The 17,404-nt window shown below is 43.3% G+C and overlaps 1 protein-coding gene across 6 annotated transcripts in view; it reads left to right on the top strand.

Moving 5' to 3' along the window:
• TRRAP (transformation/transcription domain associated protein) overlaps positions 1–17,404 on the top strand; it is a 175,689-nt gene that overhangs the window by 116,596 nt on the left and 41,689 nt on the right. For all 6 annotated transcript variants that reach the window (XM_033166488.1, XM_033166487.1, XM_033166486.1 and 3 more), the window contains 5 exons: positions 2,169–2,364; positions 4,019–4,284; positions 5,823–5,923; positions 9,659–9,860; positions 13,291–13,455. In XM_033166488.1, the coding sequence (XP_033022379.1) occupies positions 2,169–2,364; positions 4,019–4,284; positions 5,823–5,923; positions 9,659–9,860; positions 13,291–13,455 (930 nt within the window). The remainder of the gene's footprint in view (positions 1–2,168; positions 2,365–4,018; positions 4,285–5,822; positions 5,924–9,658; positions 9,861–13,290; positions 13,456–17,404) is intronic.

The following is a 17,404-nucleotide window of genomic DNA, read 5'->3' as shown; positions in this document are numbered from 1 at the left end:
TTCGACTGTTCTCTGGCTTGAGCACCATTTAAATGAATGGGAGGTGTTCTGTCTATTTCAATGGAATATTGCCCAGCCAAACTTGCAAGGGAATTGTATTTATATTTCTTCCTTGCCTCCAATTAAGGATGTAATGTTCATTCACTCCTTCCTTATGCATGCTCTACAAATGTGTTTGAAGATAGCGAAATGTCAGACCCAGATTAGAAAACAAACTGGAGGTTGTCTATGCATCCTGGCACCCCTTTGTGGCATTTCCTGCCTTTTTATTTTAATGACTTGATAACAAACTTCAGCCTTTCCACATATTAAGATGAGAGCATGTCTGAAAGAGTTAAGATGAATAATAGGCAAAGTGCTGCATCGACCTCTTTCAGTAAGTAGGAGCTACCATTTCAGTTTGCCACAATCGCACGGTTGTAAGAATTAATAGTGATAAATACATTCTCAACACTTCCATGCACATTGCGTGGTGTGTCGAAAAACCTTCATATACATTCTCACTGTCAAATTGCTAAAATAGGCAGTGAATGACAAAGTTGCCAGCATGGCAATGAAGCTACTCAGCAGTAATTACTTTTTCCTGTATCAGATAGTGAGTGATTAAATACCTGCTAGAAAATTAAATTTGCATGATGAATGGGAGTAGGATGAAGGTTAAGCTATTGTGAGCACTGAAATTCTGGTGATTGTGTGTGTGTGTGTATGCCTATGTGTTTGCAGGTGCTGGTGGTGTTTCTCTCCTTAATTTATTTTGTTCCCAGAGATTTGTGTGTACGTGTAGACAGATTTTTTTGGGGGGTGGGAGGCAGTTATCTTAGTTGATTAATAGCTAAGACAAGTGTTCATCTCTCAAGAAGCTGCTTTGTGAATGGTTGCATCTCTACAAAGGATTTGAATTCCAGTAAAGTTTATAGGCCTGCCCAGAGCTTAACTAACTCTGTGCCGCTTTTTGGTGGCTGTCAAAGTGCTGCTGTGTTGCATTTGTCCTGCGTAAGGTGAGTACGTAGTGGATTTGCAGAATGTTTTTGAAGGCAGGGCTGTTTGAAGTAAGCCAGAGTGGGGTGACCAGGGGTCACCAACCCTTTTGGATCCATAGGTACATTTGAAAACTTGAGAGTGTGCTATGGGCACCATCATAACAGGTTGGTTCTCTTTCCCCTCCCCAATCACACATAAAAAGTTTATGCACTCCTCTCCATCCTCTTTTCCAAGGCGTCTGCTTAAGTCATATCCAGTAGAATTAAAAAGGGTCCTCTTGGATTTGCATGATTTCACACACACCCCTCAAATAACCCCTAAAACAAATTAAAGTTTACAGTGGCAGACTGAAAAATTAAAAAATAATATGTATCAGATGCTTGCTAGCACCACAGAAACTTTGATCCAAGGCAGCTGGAGGGCACCTAGTCCACTACCTGTATCTTAGTTTGTGCTATTTTACACATGCTGTTGCATCTAGTGCATCTATAAGCTCTCACCCATTTGCACTGCTGGATTCCAGCAGTGCTGTAAACTGAGTTGTGCCAGAGTAGAGAGGAACAGTGCTCAGTCTAGAAGCCAGGAACCAGGTTCCGCATCCCTGTGATGGTCAGTTTAGTTTCCTGGCCTTTACAGTACTATTTCCTGGAGAAAATAAAAAAATCATTTAATCAGCTTTTTTCTGAGCTATGAACAAAACTTTCGTAGACCCACCATTTTACTCTTCTGCAAAGCAATTCAGAGACATGTCACCGTCTGTATAATGCCATATGGCCAGTGAGTGGCACTTCAAAAACAGCATGTTATATGCCCTTGGAGACAACAGCTGTTTGGTGTTGGGTTAGCAAGACCCCTGCCATGATCTTAAAGCAGATTTTCTGTCCCAGGGAATGTGTGTTGTTTTGCATTAATGATTATTCATAGCCCTGTTTGTTTCCTTAGAAGAGGGTGGATAATGAACCTTGATAATCTGATCAACAGCATTAAAAGAAATCAACCAACTATATTGTGACGTTGACTTTAACATTCTTCATTGTAATGTGTGAATAGTCTTCAATGAGCAAAACAAATCACTCAGCTGTCAGTGCTGCATGTGGTTAAGACAGCTTCCCCCCCCCCCTTTTCCCCTTCCTCCTGAGGAACAAATGACACATGTGCTATAACTTTTACAACCTTCATCCTCCTAGGCAGCACAGCAAATAATTGAACTTCAGGAAGCAGCCCAAATAAATGCAGGGTTACAGCCGGCCAATCTTGGGAGGAATAACAGCCTGCATGACATGAAGACTGTTGTGAAAACTTGGAGGAACAGGTTACCAATTGTGTCGGATGACTTGTCCCACTGGAGCAGCATTTTCATGTGGAGGCAACATCATTACCAAGGTAAAAACACCCCAGTCCCATTATATCCTGTTTCGGGGAAGATACCCTCCCCTTTCCACCCCTCGCATAAAAGGTATGAATTTTTGGCTTTCAAAAACACACAAGGAATTGTGATCTAATTCTTGGTTGGCAAGGTGATTCTATTATTCCGGCCTTTTAGAAAACTATTTCCTAAAACTTGTATCTGAGACCTGTTCCTGGGACAGAAATAAAATGCAAAAAAAAATTAAAAAAAATTGAGGGTGATTTTAAATTTCCATTTTCATAAGCAGGTCTAGGGAGAAGAATCCCCAGGCACCAAAACAGTTGATGCTGGTTGATCTAAACTTCAGGCTCTTTATAAGGCTGGGGTTTAGGTGTATGAAATGTTTTTCCACTCCGTTGATGATGAGGCACAATCATGTAAATTTGACAATGTGCATCAATCTGGGCATTGAAGCATTCAGAGGCAAGACTGGGTGGGTGAGTGAGTGAGTTTGTATGTATTTTTATCCGGTTTTTTAATCAAAATATTTTCCGAGCAGCTTACCAATAGATCAAGTCGCATAGTACAATACAGACAACAACAAAACTCAATAAAAACAACAAGACAGAGAAAGCAAAGGGAACTAGCATAGCACCGGCCAGCAACATAAGGAAAGCCTGGGTACCTAAAACAATAGTCACCTGGTGACTTAAAGCTGATGGATTTGGTGCCAGGCACATTTCCACTGATGCAGGACATCTGAAAGAGTCATTTTCCTGATGTTCACCTATTTAATTGCTGGTGGCTAGGAGCACCCAAAGAAGGGTCTGGAATAATTAAGATAATCTGACAAGTTTGCGTGGGAAAAGACAGGTCCTTCAGATGCCCAATTCCCAAGCAGCATGAGGTTTTAGATGCTTAAAAGCAGCGCCTGGGATTGTGTTCAGAAGTTGCCCAGGATCAGTAACATAGCTGCTGTTTTGGGACCAGCTTAACTTTCTGAGTAGCGTTTAGACTCTGGCTGGAGGAACGGAATACATTAGCCGCTCTTCAAGACATGAAGGATTGGGTCACTGGTGCTTCTGGAACTCAGGCTGTGTTATAGGTTTAGTGAGATACGAACAAGCCAAATCTCCTCCCAGGCAAACAAGTCCCACCCCCTCCTGCGATGTGACTGGGAGGAGGTGTTTCAAAGCATCTGCTATGGTTTAAATGAGCCCATGTCAGAAATTTCCAGCTGTGGGGAAGGGGGAGCATGTGAGCATTGGAGGAGCCTGGGTTCATTCATGTCCTTCCAGGGATGTCCAAACTTTATTTCAAAGAGGGCCAGATTTGATGGTGGACATGCATGAGGGCCGACCAAACTTATTGACCTTTTTTAAGGATTGAAGTTGTTGAGCTTTTCTTTTTTGAGATTTCCCCCCAGTAAATAAACTGACACAGGGGCTGGATTAAACTGACTGGCAGGCTGGACTTTGGACATGCCTGTTCCAAGCCATAGTTTACTTGATTTCTCAATGAGCCATAAGGTATTGAAGAGATGGCTTTGTGGACTGAGTCGATCCAGTGATCTTGCCGAACCCTCTGCATGCCACCTTAAGGATGCAAACGTAATGATGAATAAAAAAGAAACACGTGTAAATTCATTTAACGTGATTTAAGAAGTTTTGCGCTCTCGGGTTTTCCTAGCCATCGTCAGTGCATATGAGAACAGCACTCAGCACGATCCTAGCTCCAATAACGCCATGCTGGGTGTCCACGCTTCGGCCTCTGCCATTATCCAGTATGGGAAGATCGCTCGGAAGCAAGGGCTGGTCAACGTGGCTCTGGACATCCTGAGTCGCATTCACACTATTCCGACGGTGCCAATTGTGGATTGCTTCCAGAAGATCCGACAGCAAGTCAAATGCTACCTCCAGCTGGCTGGAGTCATGGGCAAAAACGAGTGCATGCAGGTAGAGCGACGGCACATGTTACTATGGGGCATCATAACGCAGTGGAATGTTGGTGGTGTTAGGACTCCGGTTATATAAGCAATGTAAAATGGGATCAAGGAGTTTAGTGTTTGTTCTGTTTTGGATGGGCTTCCCTTGAAAGATTAGGTGTGCCACTTGCAAGAGTGTTTGTGGGAGAGAGAGAGGGTGGGGAGGAGAGGAGAGAGAGATGCTAGAGCAGGGGTTTTTCAACCTTTTCATACCTACCGCCCACTAATGCATCTTTCTTGATGGTAAAATTTCCTTACCGCCCACCAGTGCTCGATGGAAGGAGGATTCAGCTTGTGCCGTAGAACCCCCTACCGCCCACCTAGAATCCTGAAATGCCCACTAGTGGGCAGTAGGGACCAAGTAGACAACCCCTGTGCTGGAGGCCTAGTTAGCCATTGTGGCACAGATTGCTTTCTACCAGTTTGTGCTGGGTCGCCAGCTGCAAACACATCTCATTGGATTGCTGCCATGCATTATATGCGGGGCTTCCCTTGAAACCACATCTGATGTAAAATACGGCCACCGAGCATTTGATTGGCGTGCCCATTTTATTACGCACATGGTGCTGGTTTTCAAAAACTTTCGCTGGCTATTTATTCGCTTCTTCAACTTAATTGTCTTTAAAACTTAACCGTTGAAAGCCGTAAACAACTTGGTTACCCAGCTACCTGCAGGAACTATAAGGCTGCGCACAGACTCCCTGATTCACCCCATGGCTCTGATCTGGGTGCCCTTGATCAGTCCACACCATGCCAACCCATAGCTGTCAACTTTCCCTTTTTTTGCGGGAAATTCCCTTATTCCAGCGCCGTTTCCCATTGCAAAAAAAGGGAAGGTTGATAGCTATGGCCATTTCCCAATGCAAAAAAAGGAAGGTTGACAGCTCTGTGCCAACCTGGGGACCAACCAGCCTTTATCAGGCCTTGGATCAATTTGTCTCACTCCCCACAATTTGTCTTGTGGGGTGTTGCTTGCTTGCAAGTACCTTCCCTGCAGAGAAGCCCCCTGCAGAGGAGCCGCAGCCTGCTGTATCAGATCCTCCATCCTGCATGGAGGAGCAGGGCATTGGTAGGAAGAAGGAGAGGTCAGGCCTGAAGCATGCCAGACAGGAACTCCTACCTTCTTCTGAAAAGATGGACATGACCATTTAGGGCCCTCCTGCTCTTAGCCATTTCATGATTTTTCTCCTTTCCCCCACCCAATGCCTGCGTTTCCTTCCTGCTTGACCCCCCCCCTCCTGCCCCTTGACAGTGCAAAAGGGTAAAATATCAATGCACAAATGGCAACAGCGCTAGTATGGATATTATTTCCAGTTCTGGGTTCCTGATTCAGAACATGAAAACTGGTTACATTTAGTATGGATGGCGTGACGCTTCACCATTTGGAAGCTCATGAAATATCCTTTTAAAAGTTTCGATGCTTCGTTGTTTTTTTCTTCTTCGTACATTTCAATTTGCCTGTGATATATATTTTACAATTCTTGCTGTGTAAAAAAATCTATTGAACAGGGCCTTGAGGTTATTGAATCAACAAATCTGAAGTATTTTACCAAGGAGATGACTGCAGAGTTCTACGCGCTGAAGGGGATGTTTTTGGCTCAGATTAACAAGTACGTATGACTGGGTTAGGTGTTGAGCACACATCTGGGAATGTTGTATATGCCAGAGCACAGTGATTCAGAGGCTAAGTAAAAAGCCACAGTTGAAAAAGTCAAAGCTTCAGTGTGGGTGGGAGTAATTATGCTCATTATCTGTACCCCACACTGCATGGAAGAAAGATTGACTGCAGCGGCCCACCTGTGTGATGAGTTTTCCAATGGTGATATAATTCTTTTTTAAGAGTAATCAGGGATGTTGATAGTGAGGGATCATTTATCTTATTATTTGTTTTAGTTCGTAAAATTTATACACCACTTGATCGTTTTAAAAAACCCCTCAAAGCGGTGTACAAAAAGATAACAGTAAAGTCAAGAAAAATTCACAAACCTACTTTAAAACGTTGTTGTTGTTTAGTCGTTTAGTCATGTCCGACTCTTCGTGACCCCATGGACCAGAGCACACCAGGCACTCCTGACTTCCACTGCCTCCCACAGTTTGGTCAGACTCATGTTGGTAGCTTCGAGAACACTGTCCAACCATCTCGTCCTCTGTCGTCCCCTTCTCCCAGTGCCCTCCATCTTTCCCAACATCAGGGTCTTTTCTAGGGAGTCTTCTCTTCTCACGAGGTGGCCAAAGTATTGGAGCCTCAGCTTCAGGATCTGTCCTTCCAGTGAGCACTCAGGGCTGATTTCCTTCAGAATGGATATGTTTGATCTTCTTGCAGTCCATGGGACTCTCAAGAGACTGCTCCAGCACCATAATTCAAAAGCACCAATTCTTCGGCGATCAGCCTTCTTTATGGTCCAGCTCTCACTTCCATACATCACTACTGGGAAAAACATAGCTTTAACTATATGAACCTTTGTTAAAACATAACAGAAGTTAAAACACTAAAGCAATAAAATCACCCCAACTTTCTAAGCGTCTGGGTGACAGGTGTTTTTAGCAAGGAGCTGAAAAGAGTACAGTGAAGGCTCCTGCTTGATCTCAATAGGCAGGGAGTTCCAAAGTGTACACATTCAATGATTGAGTTCTTACAAACGCAGAACGTGTATTATGTGGCACCTGTAGCAGTGTCTATGGAAGCGGGCTCATGTGGGATGAGATGATCCAAAATAAATGGCAAATGATAAAATAAATGGTAAATGGGGGTTCTCTGCCCTCTCTCGTTGGCAGCCCCCCACCAGGCCTGTAATCTGATAGAGATGGAAGAGATCGCAACTGGAAGTTAAAGTGAGGTAGTTACTTTTGAGAGGGGGGCTTAGGACAATCTTTTTGCACTGGAAGCCCCAGGACCAATCAACCTCTTTAAACCTATTCCAAACAATGTAATCCAAATATATGTTCAGTTCGAAGCAAGTCTCGTTGAATTCAGTGCGTCTTACTCCCATACTCCCCAAACCCCACATTTCTCTTAAGGTTTAGCACCGAATGACCCACCCCGTATGGCGAAGGCAAAGAAAAGGGATTAAAAACTCACTTAGAGACATGACTCTTCACGGGGCTTTTTGCACTGCTTCTCTCTATTGGCAGTTGTTTCCCCAGTGCCATTAACCAATGGCACTTGGCGTCACCACGGCAACCAGAGCAACAGGACCCAGCTAGCGTCCATTATGTTCGTTTCAACATGAAGGGGGGAGGGCAAAGAGAGGGAAGGAGGGAGGGGGAAAGTGAACGCGTTTCTGAAATTCCAATATAAAACTGAAAGCCTGTAGAACATTGGTAAAGCTTGTGACTATGATTTAGTGGTCCATATAGTAGAGAGAGTTAGACTACCAGAGCCAGTGTGGTGTAGTGGTTAAGAGCGGTAGACTCGTAATCTGGGGAACCGGGTTCGCGTCTCCGCTCCTCCACATGCAGCTGCTGGGTGACCTTGGGCTAGTCACACTTCTCTGAAGTCTCTCAGCCCCACTCACCTCACAGAGTGTTTGTTGTGGGGGAGGAAGGGAAAGGAGAAAGTTAGCCGCTTTGAGACTCCTTCGGGTAGTGAAAAGCGGGATATCAAATCCAAACTCCTCTTCTTCTTCTTCTTCTTCTTCTTCTTCTTCTTCTTCTTCTTCTTCTTCTTCAGCAGCTGGTGGATCGGGGCCCACAAGTGGCTCCCAGTCTGACCCAAGATAGGCCACACCAGTTGTACAGCTCTTGCTTTTCAAAACTATTCTCAAAACTATTCCAAACGGGGGGAGAAGGAGAGGATAGGTTTAGGGTACCTCCACATCTGTTCAGCAGTAGTTTGACTGTCAGCCGTTCCGCGCCAACAGATTTTCAGACTCCCTCCAGATTGAACTTGATGCACTGCGCCACTTCGCATGCTGGAGAAGCTGTTCGTTGGCACTCTGCTGTAGCCACTTCAGAGGCGGAAAATCAATGTGCTTTTGAAATGTATACCGCCTAGCTTCACAATCGCTTACGGCAGAAGGAATCACTGTCCTCTCTCCGGAGGAAATCTAGAGAGAATTTTAAATAGGGGAAAGGTAATTAATTTAGCAAGGAAGCACAATGTGCTCCTTTTGAACAGCCGCAAGTGCGCCTTTAGAAGGTTTCTCCATCAAGAGGGCCGGGCTGAATAATTTACACTGCTTATCTGCCATCAAGGACTTTCAAGTGCCAACTTTTACCTATCCTCTTGTGAAAAATGTGGTTCCTGTACAGTGTCGGAACTTCCAATTTCATGTTTTCAAGCTATGTGGCAAAATCGTTCTTTATTACCCTTTCCCAGCTATCGACTGAATTGGGACCCAAAGGTCACTTGTGCAGTCCCTCTTCTTCCCACCTGGCCTGCAAGGCAAAAGGAATAAAAGAGAGTCATCAGGGGTGTCAGTGATAGATAACCTGAGAGGCGAGGGAGAAAGGAAGTCTAAAGACAAATCCTGTTGTTAGCAGTAGAAAGCCGTAATAAGGCAAGCCATTTATCAGCCTTTTCCTTCAGTAATAAGTTGCCGTGCTGCACAGCCTAGGACACGAAAAGCTGTTAGCAAAAAATAAAGTGGCTGAGTAATACCCTGGCTAATTAGCTGTTTAATAAGCTATTTGACAGATAAGGTTATTTTCCATTTGCCATGTTTTTCTCCTGGTCCCATCAATTTTTTTATTGCTGCAGGATGTTACTCCAGTTTATGTGGTCCAAACTTAAGTAAAACTGAGAGCAGCTTCTGACACTTACGCTGATGCAAAGGAACAGGAAGTGCTGACGCCTTGTGCTTCCTGTTTCTTTGCATTGTCATAATGTCTGAAATAGGTTTCTTGTGTCTTCCCCAGAAGGGAGCTGTGGATTTGTGCAGTTTCTCAGCAGAGGAGGGAGTTGCAATAGATCTATGTTGGGCTTTAGGCTGAGGAATAGGAAGAATGAATTCATCCAGCAGACACATAATTTGGGTGGGGAATTGGCACTGGCTTCCTCTCGCCTCTAGGATATAGAGTACAGCTACTTCCTTTCCCCCCGTTATTATGAACCAGCCTTTGCCAACCTGGTGCCCTCCAGATGTTTGGACTATAACTACCATACGCTGACAGAGGCTGATGGCAGCTGTCACCCAAAACATCCGTAGGGCACCAGGTTGGTGAAACCTGTTACAAAGCAACACAGGGGTATTTTTATTTTTAGTATGGAAAACTCCAGACGTTTCTAAGAATCGTCTTGATGGTTTTTATTTACGGACTCTGCTGTTGCATTCCATTCTCTCTTTGTTGTTCATTGCGCTTGTTAAAAGTTCAGCAAATATCCTGCCCTGTCATATTTCCCCTAGGTCCGAGGAAGCAAACAAAGCCTTCTCTGCAGCTGTGCAGATGCACGACGTTCTAGTGAAGGCCTGGGCGATGTGGGGAGACTACTTGGAAAATATATTTGTGAAGGAGCGTCAGCTGCATCTCGGGGTCTCAGCCATCACTTGCTACCTGCATGCCTGTCGCCATCAGAATGAGAGCAAGTCCAGGAAGTATTTAGCAAAGGTGAGGCCCTTTCCATCTGACCTAGGGGGCGAGGCCCAGACTCACCAGCCCTACTATGTTAAGTATGTATTCTGTAGTTGACCTCCTTTGTAATGTCTCATTTTGAAATCTTTAAAATAATACTTTAGTGGCTGGGGAAATCCAGCCAGATGGGCAGGGTACAAATTATTATTATTATTATTATTATTATTATTATTATTATTATTATTATTATTATTATTATTATTATTTCTGTTATGTTGCTTTGACTATATTCTCTATATTTGACTTACAGTATATTCTGGCGTATAAGACTACTTTTTAAACCAGGAAAATCTTCTCAAAAGTCGGGGGTCGTCTTATATGCCGGGTGGAAAATCTGTGGTCGGGTATATCTCACACTCTATATTTTAACTGGAAAAGTTGGGGGTCATCTTATATGCCCAGTCGTCTTATACGCTGGAATATACGGTACTTCAGATTGTTTTATTTATGTTTTATTGATTTAATATGCTGTAAACTGCTTTGAGATTTTTCTTAAAAAGATAAAGCGGTATAGAATTTTTTTAAAAAAAATTAAATAAATACCGTGAACGCAGAGGTGTTTGTGTATGTGGCTTATAAGAGGAGCTCCGGCGTTTCTGCCTGACATACAGATTACACCGTTGGGAATGGGCTGTTGTGACAAGGGCGCTGATACGATGCACGATTCATACGTTTTAAACACAGACTCGGGGCTTCAGCAGATGTTGGTGAGCGTAAGCATTAAACGGCAGGCAGGTTGTCAGAGGAAGTCAACACACACACTAGCTGTGCGGACAGCGGCCTTTTGCATTCTAGCACAGTTCACCAGAGTTCAGGGAAACGAAAGATTGGGTGTTCTCTCGCCTTCTTTTTTTTTTTAATTTTGAGGACAGTCATCCTTGAAGACAGGTGCGCAACAGGCGTTGTCAGCTTTCCCGATCCTTTCCCAAGGCCATCTATCATGGCAAAGAAATGGTCTCCACAACCAACTGGCAATTAGCCATAGCTGACTTAGGTTGGGGGATGGAGCTGTGAAATTATCCGTAGCCATCAACTAACTGCTTTCAAGGAAAGCAGGTGAAATTCAGTTGACTCAGATATTCTCCCCTGATACATAATGAACTACCCAGATGCTCCTGAGGCTACATTTCCCCCCCCTCCATTACTACACACCCACACAAATGCAAACCTGGAACAGATTCAGATTCAGTTTGTGTGGTTCACTGGTTCCCAGTGCTTCTGTTTTTATTTGAGGTCACTTCAGTGCTGCTAATGCAGTGGTTGGACTTCACCCCTAGTGATGCTCTCCATTGTCTCCAGAGACAGTGGGATGCCAACATCAACAGCAATGTGTGTGTATATATTGAGGAATTGAAGTTCAAACATGTGGTGTGTCCCAGTTTGAGGAAAGCTGGGTTATTGGGGGAGAGGGAGACTATATCGACTAGGAAAAGCTGGAGTTAGCAGCTGCTAAAGCAGGCCAATAGAAGGGTGTCTTCCTTTCTCAGTTCCCTCTAGAGCAGGGGTGGGCAATGGGGTGGTCTCCAGATGTTGGACTCCGGCTCCCAATTGCGGATAATGGGGGTCCGACAGCGTATGGAAGGCACGGTGTTGGCTGCTGTTGGAATTTACTGGGAAAGGGGCCAAGTGGAAGTTGGGCTAGTTAGACGAAGAGCCTTGCTTTCTCCCTGTGCAAATTGTAACATAGCAGTTGCATTTCTTGACATATCCAAACTAGCCATATATCATCATTGTGGCCCCAGTTTCAAAAAAATCTGAAGCGCACCCCAGGACATACACAGTTCTGTCTGCTGAAATGAAAGTTTAATAATGGATTATAGCTTCTAGCACCTGAGCTTCAGTTGAACTTCTGTTTAATCCAAAAGGTTCTAAAATGGATTTCTCCCCTAATCTTTGACAAATGACTACTATTGTGCCCTGTATTTAAAAGAGAGAGAGAGAGATTTGTTTGGGCAAGTTGCCAAACTAATTCAAATGTGGGTTCCTAAATGGCTCTTGCAGTCTTTCAATACTGCTTTCGTTTTAAATGAAAAGTGTGCATAAACGTGACCTGCTGGTTTTAAAAAAATGTACTGTTTTTACCAAACTAGATTGGCATTTGTGTATTAATGGACATTTTGGGGTAAACACATAACACTACACACTTTTAGCTGTGAAGCAGAGCAGAGCTGATTTTAATCTTGCGGCTGTTGCACATCACATTTAATTCTGCCAGCTTACGTTTTACCAAATAATACTATTTAGGGGATTTGACTTCATATTTTGCTTCTTTTTTGCATTTGTTAGTCACCTAATAACAATTCTCCAGCTTACAAAAGTATCTTACAGATCTGACATTTATTGTCTCCAATATGGTTTGGAAGCTGTCCTATTGTTTGTTATTTTTATAGCCGAAGGTGAATTTCCCTGCCAGCATTTGGCATAATAATCATGACCTTTAATCATAATAATACTTTTTAGACCCGTTTTACATCTTTCTGGACTGGAGCAAGATACAAAGGGCTTATCTCCCAATAGTATTCAAGTCATTCCAGTGAAGGTAGTCATATCACACTTTGTCTGATACCTGTTCAACAGTGGTTTCCTGTTGAATGGAAGGGTCTTTCCCTTCATTTTTAGTACCTTGGAGACTGTTTACCTGGCTGCTGAAATAAAGTTTTAAGTTATGGCAACTTAGATGCATTGGATAGCTGAGATTCCTGCATTGCAGGGAGTTGGACTAGACGACCCTTGGGGTGTTTTCCAACTCTACAATTCTATTATTGCATCTACCGTTAGTCCTACTCAGAGTTGTTATTGTTGTTCAGTTGTGTCCGACTCTTCGTGACCCCATGGACCAGAGCACGCCAGGCACGCCTATCTTTCACTGCCTCCTGCAGTTTGGCCAAACTCATGCTAGTCGCTTCGAGAACATTGTCCAACCATCTCATCCTTTGTAGTCCCCTTCTCCTTGTTTCCTCCATCTTTCCCAACATCAGGGTCTTTTCCAGGGAGTCTTGCCTTCTCATGAGGTGGCCAAAGTACTGGAGCCTCAACTTCAGGATCTGTCTGAAGTGTGCATGCACACGAAAGCTCATACCAAGAACAAACTTAGTTGGTCTCTAAGGTGCTACTGGAAGGATTTTTTTATTTTTTTATTTTGTTTTGACTATGGCAGACCAACACAGCTACCTACCTGTAACTGTTCTTTAAGGGTGGATAAGTTTGATTTCTTGAAGGATGGATAAGTTTGAAGAGTAGAGCCCTTGAAATTAATGGACATGACAAAGATGAGCGGGGTGGCAACATGCAAAAACCAGAACTTTGCCTTTGCCCAAACTCTCTTTCCACGTGGGAGATATTGAAATGTCATCTACCCGTTCTCCTATGAAAGGATTTCGTTTTCATTTTTGCTCTTTTCTTTTAGGTCCTTTGGCTACTGAGCTTTGATGACGACAAGAACACGCTAGCAGATGCTGTTGACAAGTACTGCATTGGAGTCCCCCCTATCCAATGGCTGGCTTGGATTCCCCAGCTGTTAACCTGTCTGGTTGGGTCAGAAGGGAAACTTCTGTTGAACCTTATTAGTCAGGTAGGGGAGTTTGCAATAATGCCTGATTCATTGTTTCTCATACTTCAGAAGTATAAGCTTTTGATTTATTCATTTTTTTAAAAGGTAAAACTGGAGGCAATATAATTGTACATTTTTTTAAAAGTTTTTTTTTCTTCCAGAAACTGTTACACTGTGTGTTCGTGTATTTTCATATGTGGTGTTAAATGGGTTTAGTAAGGATAAAATGGCATTGAATGCCATGATTCCAGAAGGGATGCGTATCTGTGAAAGGAATCACTACTTCAACTGCAGGCTTTAAATAGGGGTACTTTTAATTGCACGTGAAGTCACTTGCAGATGATGAACCACACAAAATAGTGCTGAAACCTCAGATCAAACGGCAGATAACATGTGTAAGGCTTTTCAGTGGTTGCTCATGAGGAATCTGGCGGACGCAGAACTTTGAAAAACTTAAGTTCTTTATTGTGCAGCTATTTACAGTGGAGCTAAAATAAAGACATCCAGCTCATCCCTCTGCAGAGTCCGGGAATGTCTGTTTCCGGTTCTTTGCCCAACATAAGAGGCGTGGGATCCTGAACCCCCGCCTCCCCCCTCTACGTCCTTCCTCTCTGCTCAAACAGGGCGACGGGAAGGGTTCCTCTCCCCCTCTTCCAGTCTGGTGCAGAGGCTCTCCATCCCTGCCACAGCCCCTGCTCCGACTTCCTGTCCCCATCTCCCCCTCCCCACTGGAAGAGCGGTCGCTTCCTCCATTCGAGGAGGATGACTAACTGCTCAACGGAGACGGGGGCTCCCTGTACTGCAACCGCCCCGGGATCGCTTCCCGCTGCGGCGAGGGCGGTTTCCTGACAACATGTAAGATTTATTTATTTATTTTACTTATTTAAAATATTTGTATATCACGTGCCCTTAAAACAAATACTGAAGTGGTTTACAGCAATCATAAATTTTTATGCATGTGCATAAAAATAAGACCTCACATAAAAATCTAAAATTGCAGATCAGGAGCTGATTACAGGATAAAGTTTTTTCCTTTTTATTTATGATGTCCCGTCTTTGGCAAAAGACTGAAAACGGTTTGCCCGGAATTGGCTTTGTTAATTTAATTTAATTTATAATTTTCTGCGGGCAAAATGCAGATGCATGCTTTAAATCACTGTTAATTGCACCAAGACTTATTGTTAACTAGGTATTGGAAATGCATGGAAGGAGCCTCTTTGATGAATTGGTATAACTAAACTCTGGAAATTTAAGAAACTCTCCAATAAATTTAGAATGGCGCAAGATATAAAACAAAAGGACAGCTTTACAATTGAACAGCCTTCCTTCATTATGTACCGGGTACACAGCGAAGAATGACCATAAAAGACTTCATATATGCATTTTTGGTTGCTTTGATTATTTTTTATGTTATCCTTACTTCGCCAAACCTTTATTAGTCATTGCAAATATGGGCTACCATAAAACATCCATATATAAAAATTTAAAATATATGCAAATAAACAGCTATGTAAAAATATGTAATAACGAGGGTTTCCATTGGCGTTTCTTCCCACTAAATAGTGCCGCTCACCACTTGTGAGAGATACTTTTGATTAAAAACTCAGCCGCTCAGCTTCCAAACTATATTGCAGTTACTTCCGGGTTAATGTCACACAGATAGATCTGAAATTTGCCTTGTGTTGTGATGTTAAACTACCCAAAAAAGGGGATAGCATGTGTTTGCGTAGCTGGTTGTAGAATGGGCAGTAAGAAGGAAGTATGTTCTACTGTGTCTGGCACGTTCAAAGAACATCCGCATGTCTTATCGTTTCTGGGGATGTTTAAATATCTGGCCTTGGCAAAAGCTGAGGGGAAAACGTTCAGTCGCAGACCTCTGGAATCTGGATATATGATATGGACTGAATAGATTTCGGATTTCAGATCCCGGTACATTTCCGAGCACAATTCAAAGTGTTGGTGCTGACGTTTAAAGCCCTAAACGGTCTCGGCCCAGTATACCTGAAGGAGCGTCTCCACCCCCATCGTTCAGTCCGGACACTGAGGTCCAGCTCAGAGGGCCTTCTGGCGGTTCCCTCACTGCGAGAAGTGAGGTTACAGAGGGCCTTCTCGGTAGTGGCACCCACCCTGTGGAACACCCTCCCATCAGATGTCAAGGCGATAAGCAGCTATCTTACTTTTAAAAGACATATGAAGGCAGCCCTGTTTAGGGAAGTTTTTAATGTTTGATCTTTTATCGTGTTTTTATTGTTCTGTTGGGAGCTGCCCAGAGTGGCGGGGTATAAATTAATAGTAGTAGTAGTAGTAGTAGTAGTAGTAGTAATAATAATAATAATAATAATAATAATAATAATAATAATAATATAATTTGGATACAGACATGATCTCTTGGGGAGGACGAGGAGTAAAATTTTCGTTTACAATTTCTGTATTTATATTGTTTTGCAATATACTAATTCAAAAAGAAAGAAAGAAAACTGTTTGCCTTTGTGAGTCTGTGCTTTGAACCAATCCATAGTCATGATCTGGGCCACAAGTGGCTTGTGATTAGAAATTGGTCAACTTCATTAACTCCCACACTCACAATATGCACCTTCCTGACTTACTACGTTTCCTTAATTTGATGCTTCTCTGCTGCCCCCTTATTGCAGTAAATGTCAGCCTATCTCCGGACGTGGGCAATAACTCAAAATGTTTTAAATACTTTAAACGGAAAACAAATGCCTGCATACTTTAAAACCAGCTTTTTCGCGTATGTTTTGGGGTAGCTCAGTTGGTAGAGCACGAGGCTCTTAATCTCAGGGTCTTGGGTTTGAGCCCCACATTGGAGGAAAGATTCCTGTATTGTAGGGGGTTGGACCAGATGACCCTCTTGGTTCCTTCCAATTCTATGATTCCATGATTCCTCAAACACCCACGTAAATTAGATGGCATCATCTGCCAGTCAGCGTTTGTCTCCCAGCTTAGTGCCACTCACCTTCCCCTTTGAGAGGAGACAAAACACGGGACTCTTAATCTCAGGGTCATGGGTTCGAGCCCTGCGTTGAGCAGTGCAGGGGGTAGGACTAGATGACCCTTGTGGTCCCTTCCAACTCTACAATTCTAATCTGTTCTTGCCTGCAACTCATGGTGAACAAGAGCTGAACCAGGAGCCTGGTTTTGGACAACCGCTAAGCCAAAGCTTCTTCACTCACCACAGTGTAGGAGTAACAGACACACACACGCTGCAAGTGTTTGGGAGCTCCTCTCACAAGTAGTGCAGACCTGCTCATTTGTGCAGCCCTGGCAAGCTATAGTATGGCTTTCCATGCTGTGCAAACGGAGTCACAGAGTGATTTGCTTTTGCAGACCGTAATCTCTGAGGCTGCTATAACAGCAATGCTGTTGGTATAGCACAAGCTAGGCTTCTATTTATCAGGAGTCTTTAAATACGTGAAATACAGAAACCAAATGCTTGCCATGATCAGACTGTTCCAGCTGTCATTACTGTACATTTTACGCTGATCTCAAATGGGCCATTACAGGCGGGAGTTAATTCATTGCAAACGTTTTAAAGTGACATTTCAGTTCCTTTGGAAGCAGGTGCGGTATATTTTTTGATAAAAAGGATGGCAAGAGGAACCTCCTTGCCATAGCTTATCATCTGCCGTGCCTCATAGAATCTGGTCAGATATATTGTTCCTATCATTTAATAGATACCAAGACGTATAGATTTAAAGGCAAAAATGGCACATTAATGTGTGTTCACCGTTTTTTCTCTCCCCCCCCCCCCCAGGAGTCATGAAACCTCTGCTTGGTGAAAGTGGTATCCCTTTACATTAAGTGGCTATTTTTCACCCAGTAAAGCAGCAATTTTGTGAGATAAGGTTACGCTCTAATGGGCCCAGCTAACACATCGTGCTGGGTTCATTGGGAATTGTGGTCTTATTTAAAGACTAAATGCTGTCTTTCTGTGCCTCTCTCTTTTTAT

Source organism: Lacerta agilis, chromosome 13 (assembly GCF_009819535.1).
Source record: "Lacerta agilis isolate rLacAgi1 chromosome 13, rLacAgi1.pri, whole genome shotgun sequence".
NCBI classification, from domain to species: Eukaryota; Metazoa; Chordata; class Lepidosauria; order Squamata; family Lacertidae; genus Lacerta; species Lacerta agilis.
The sequence above is the reverse complement of the archived record's forward strand: the minus strand, read 5'-3'. Positions and strand labels throughout refer to the sequence as shown.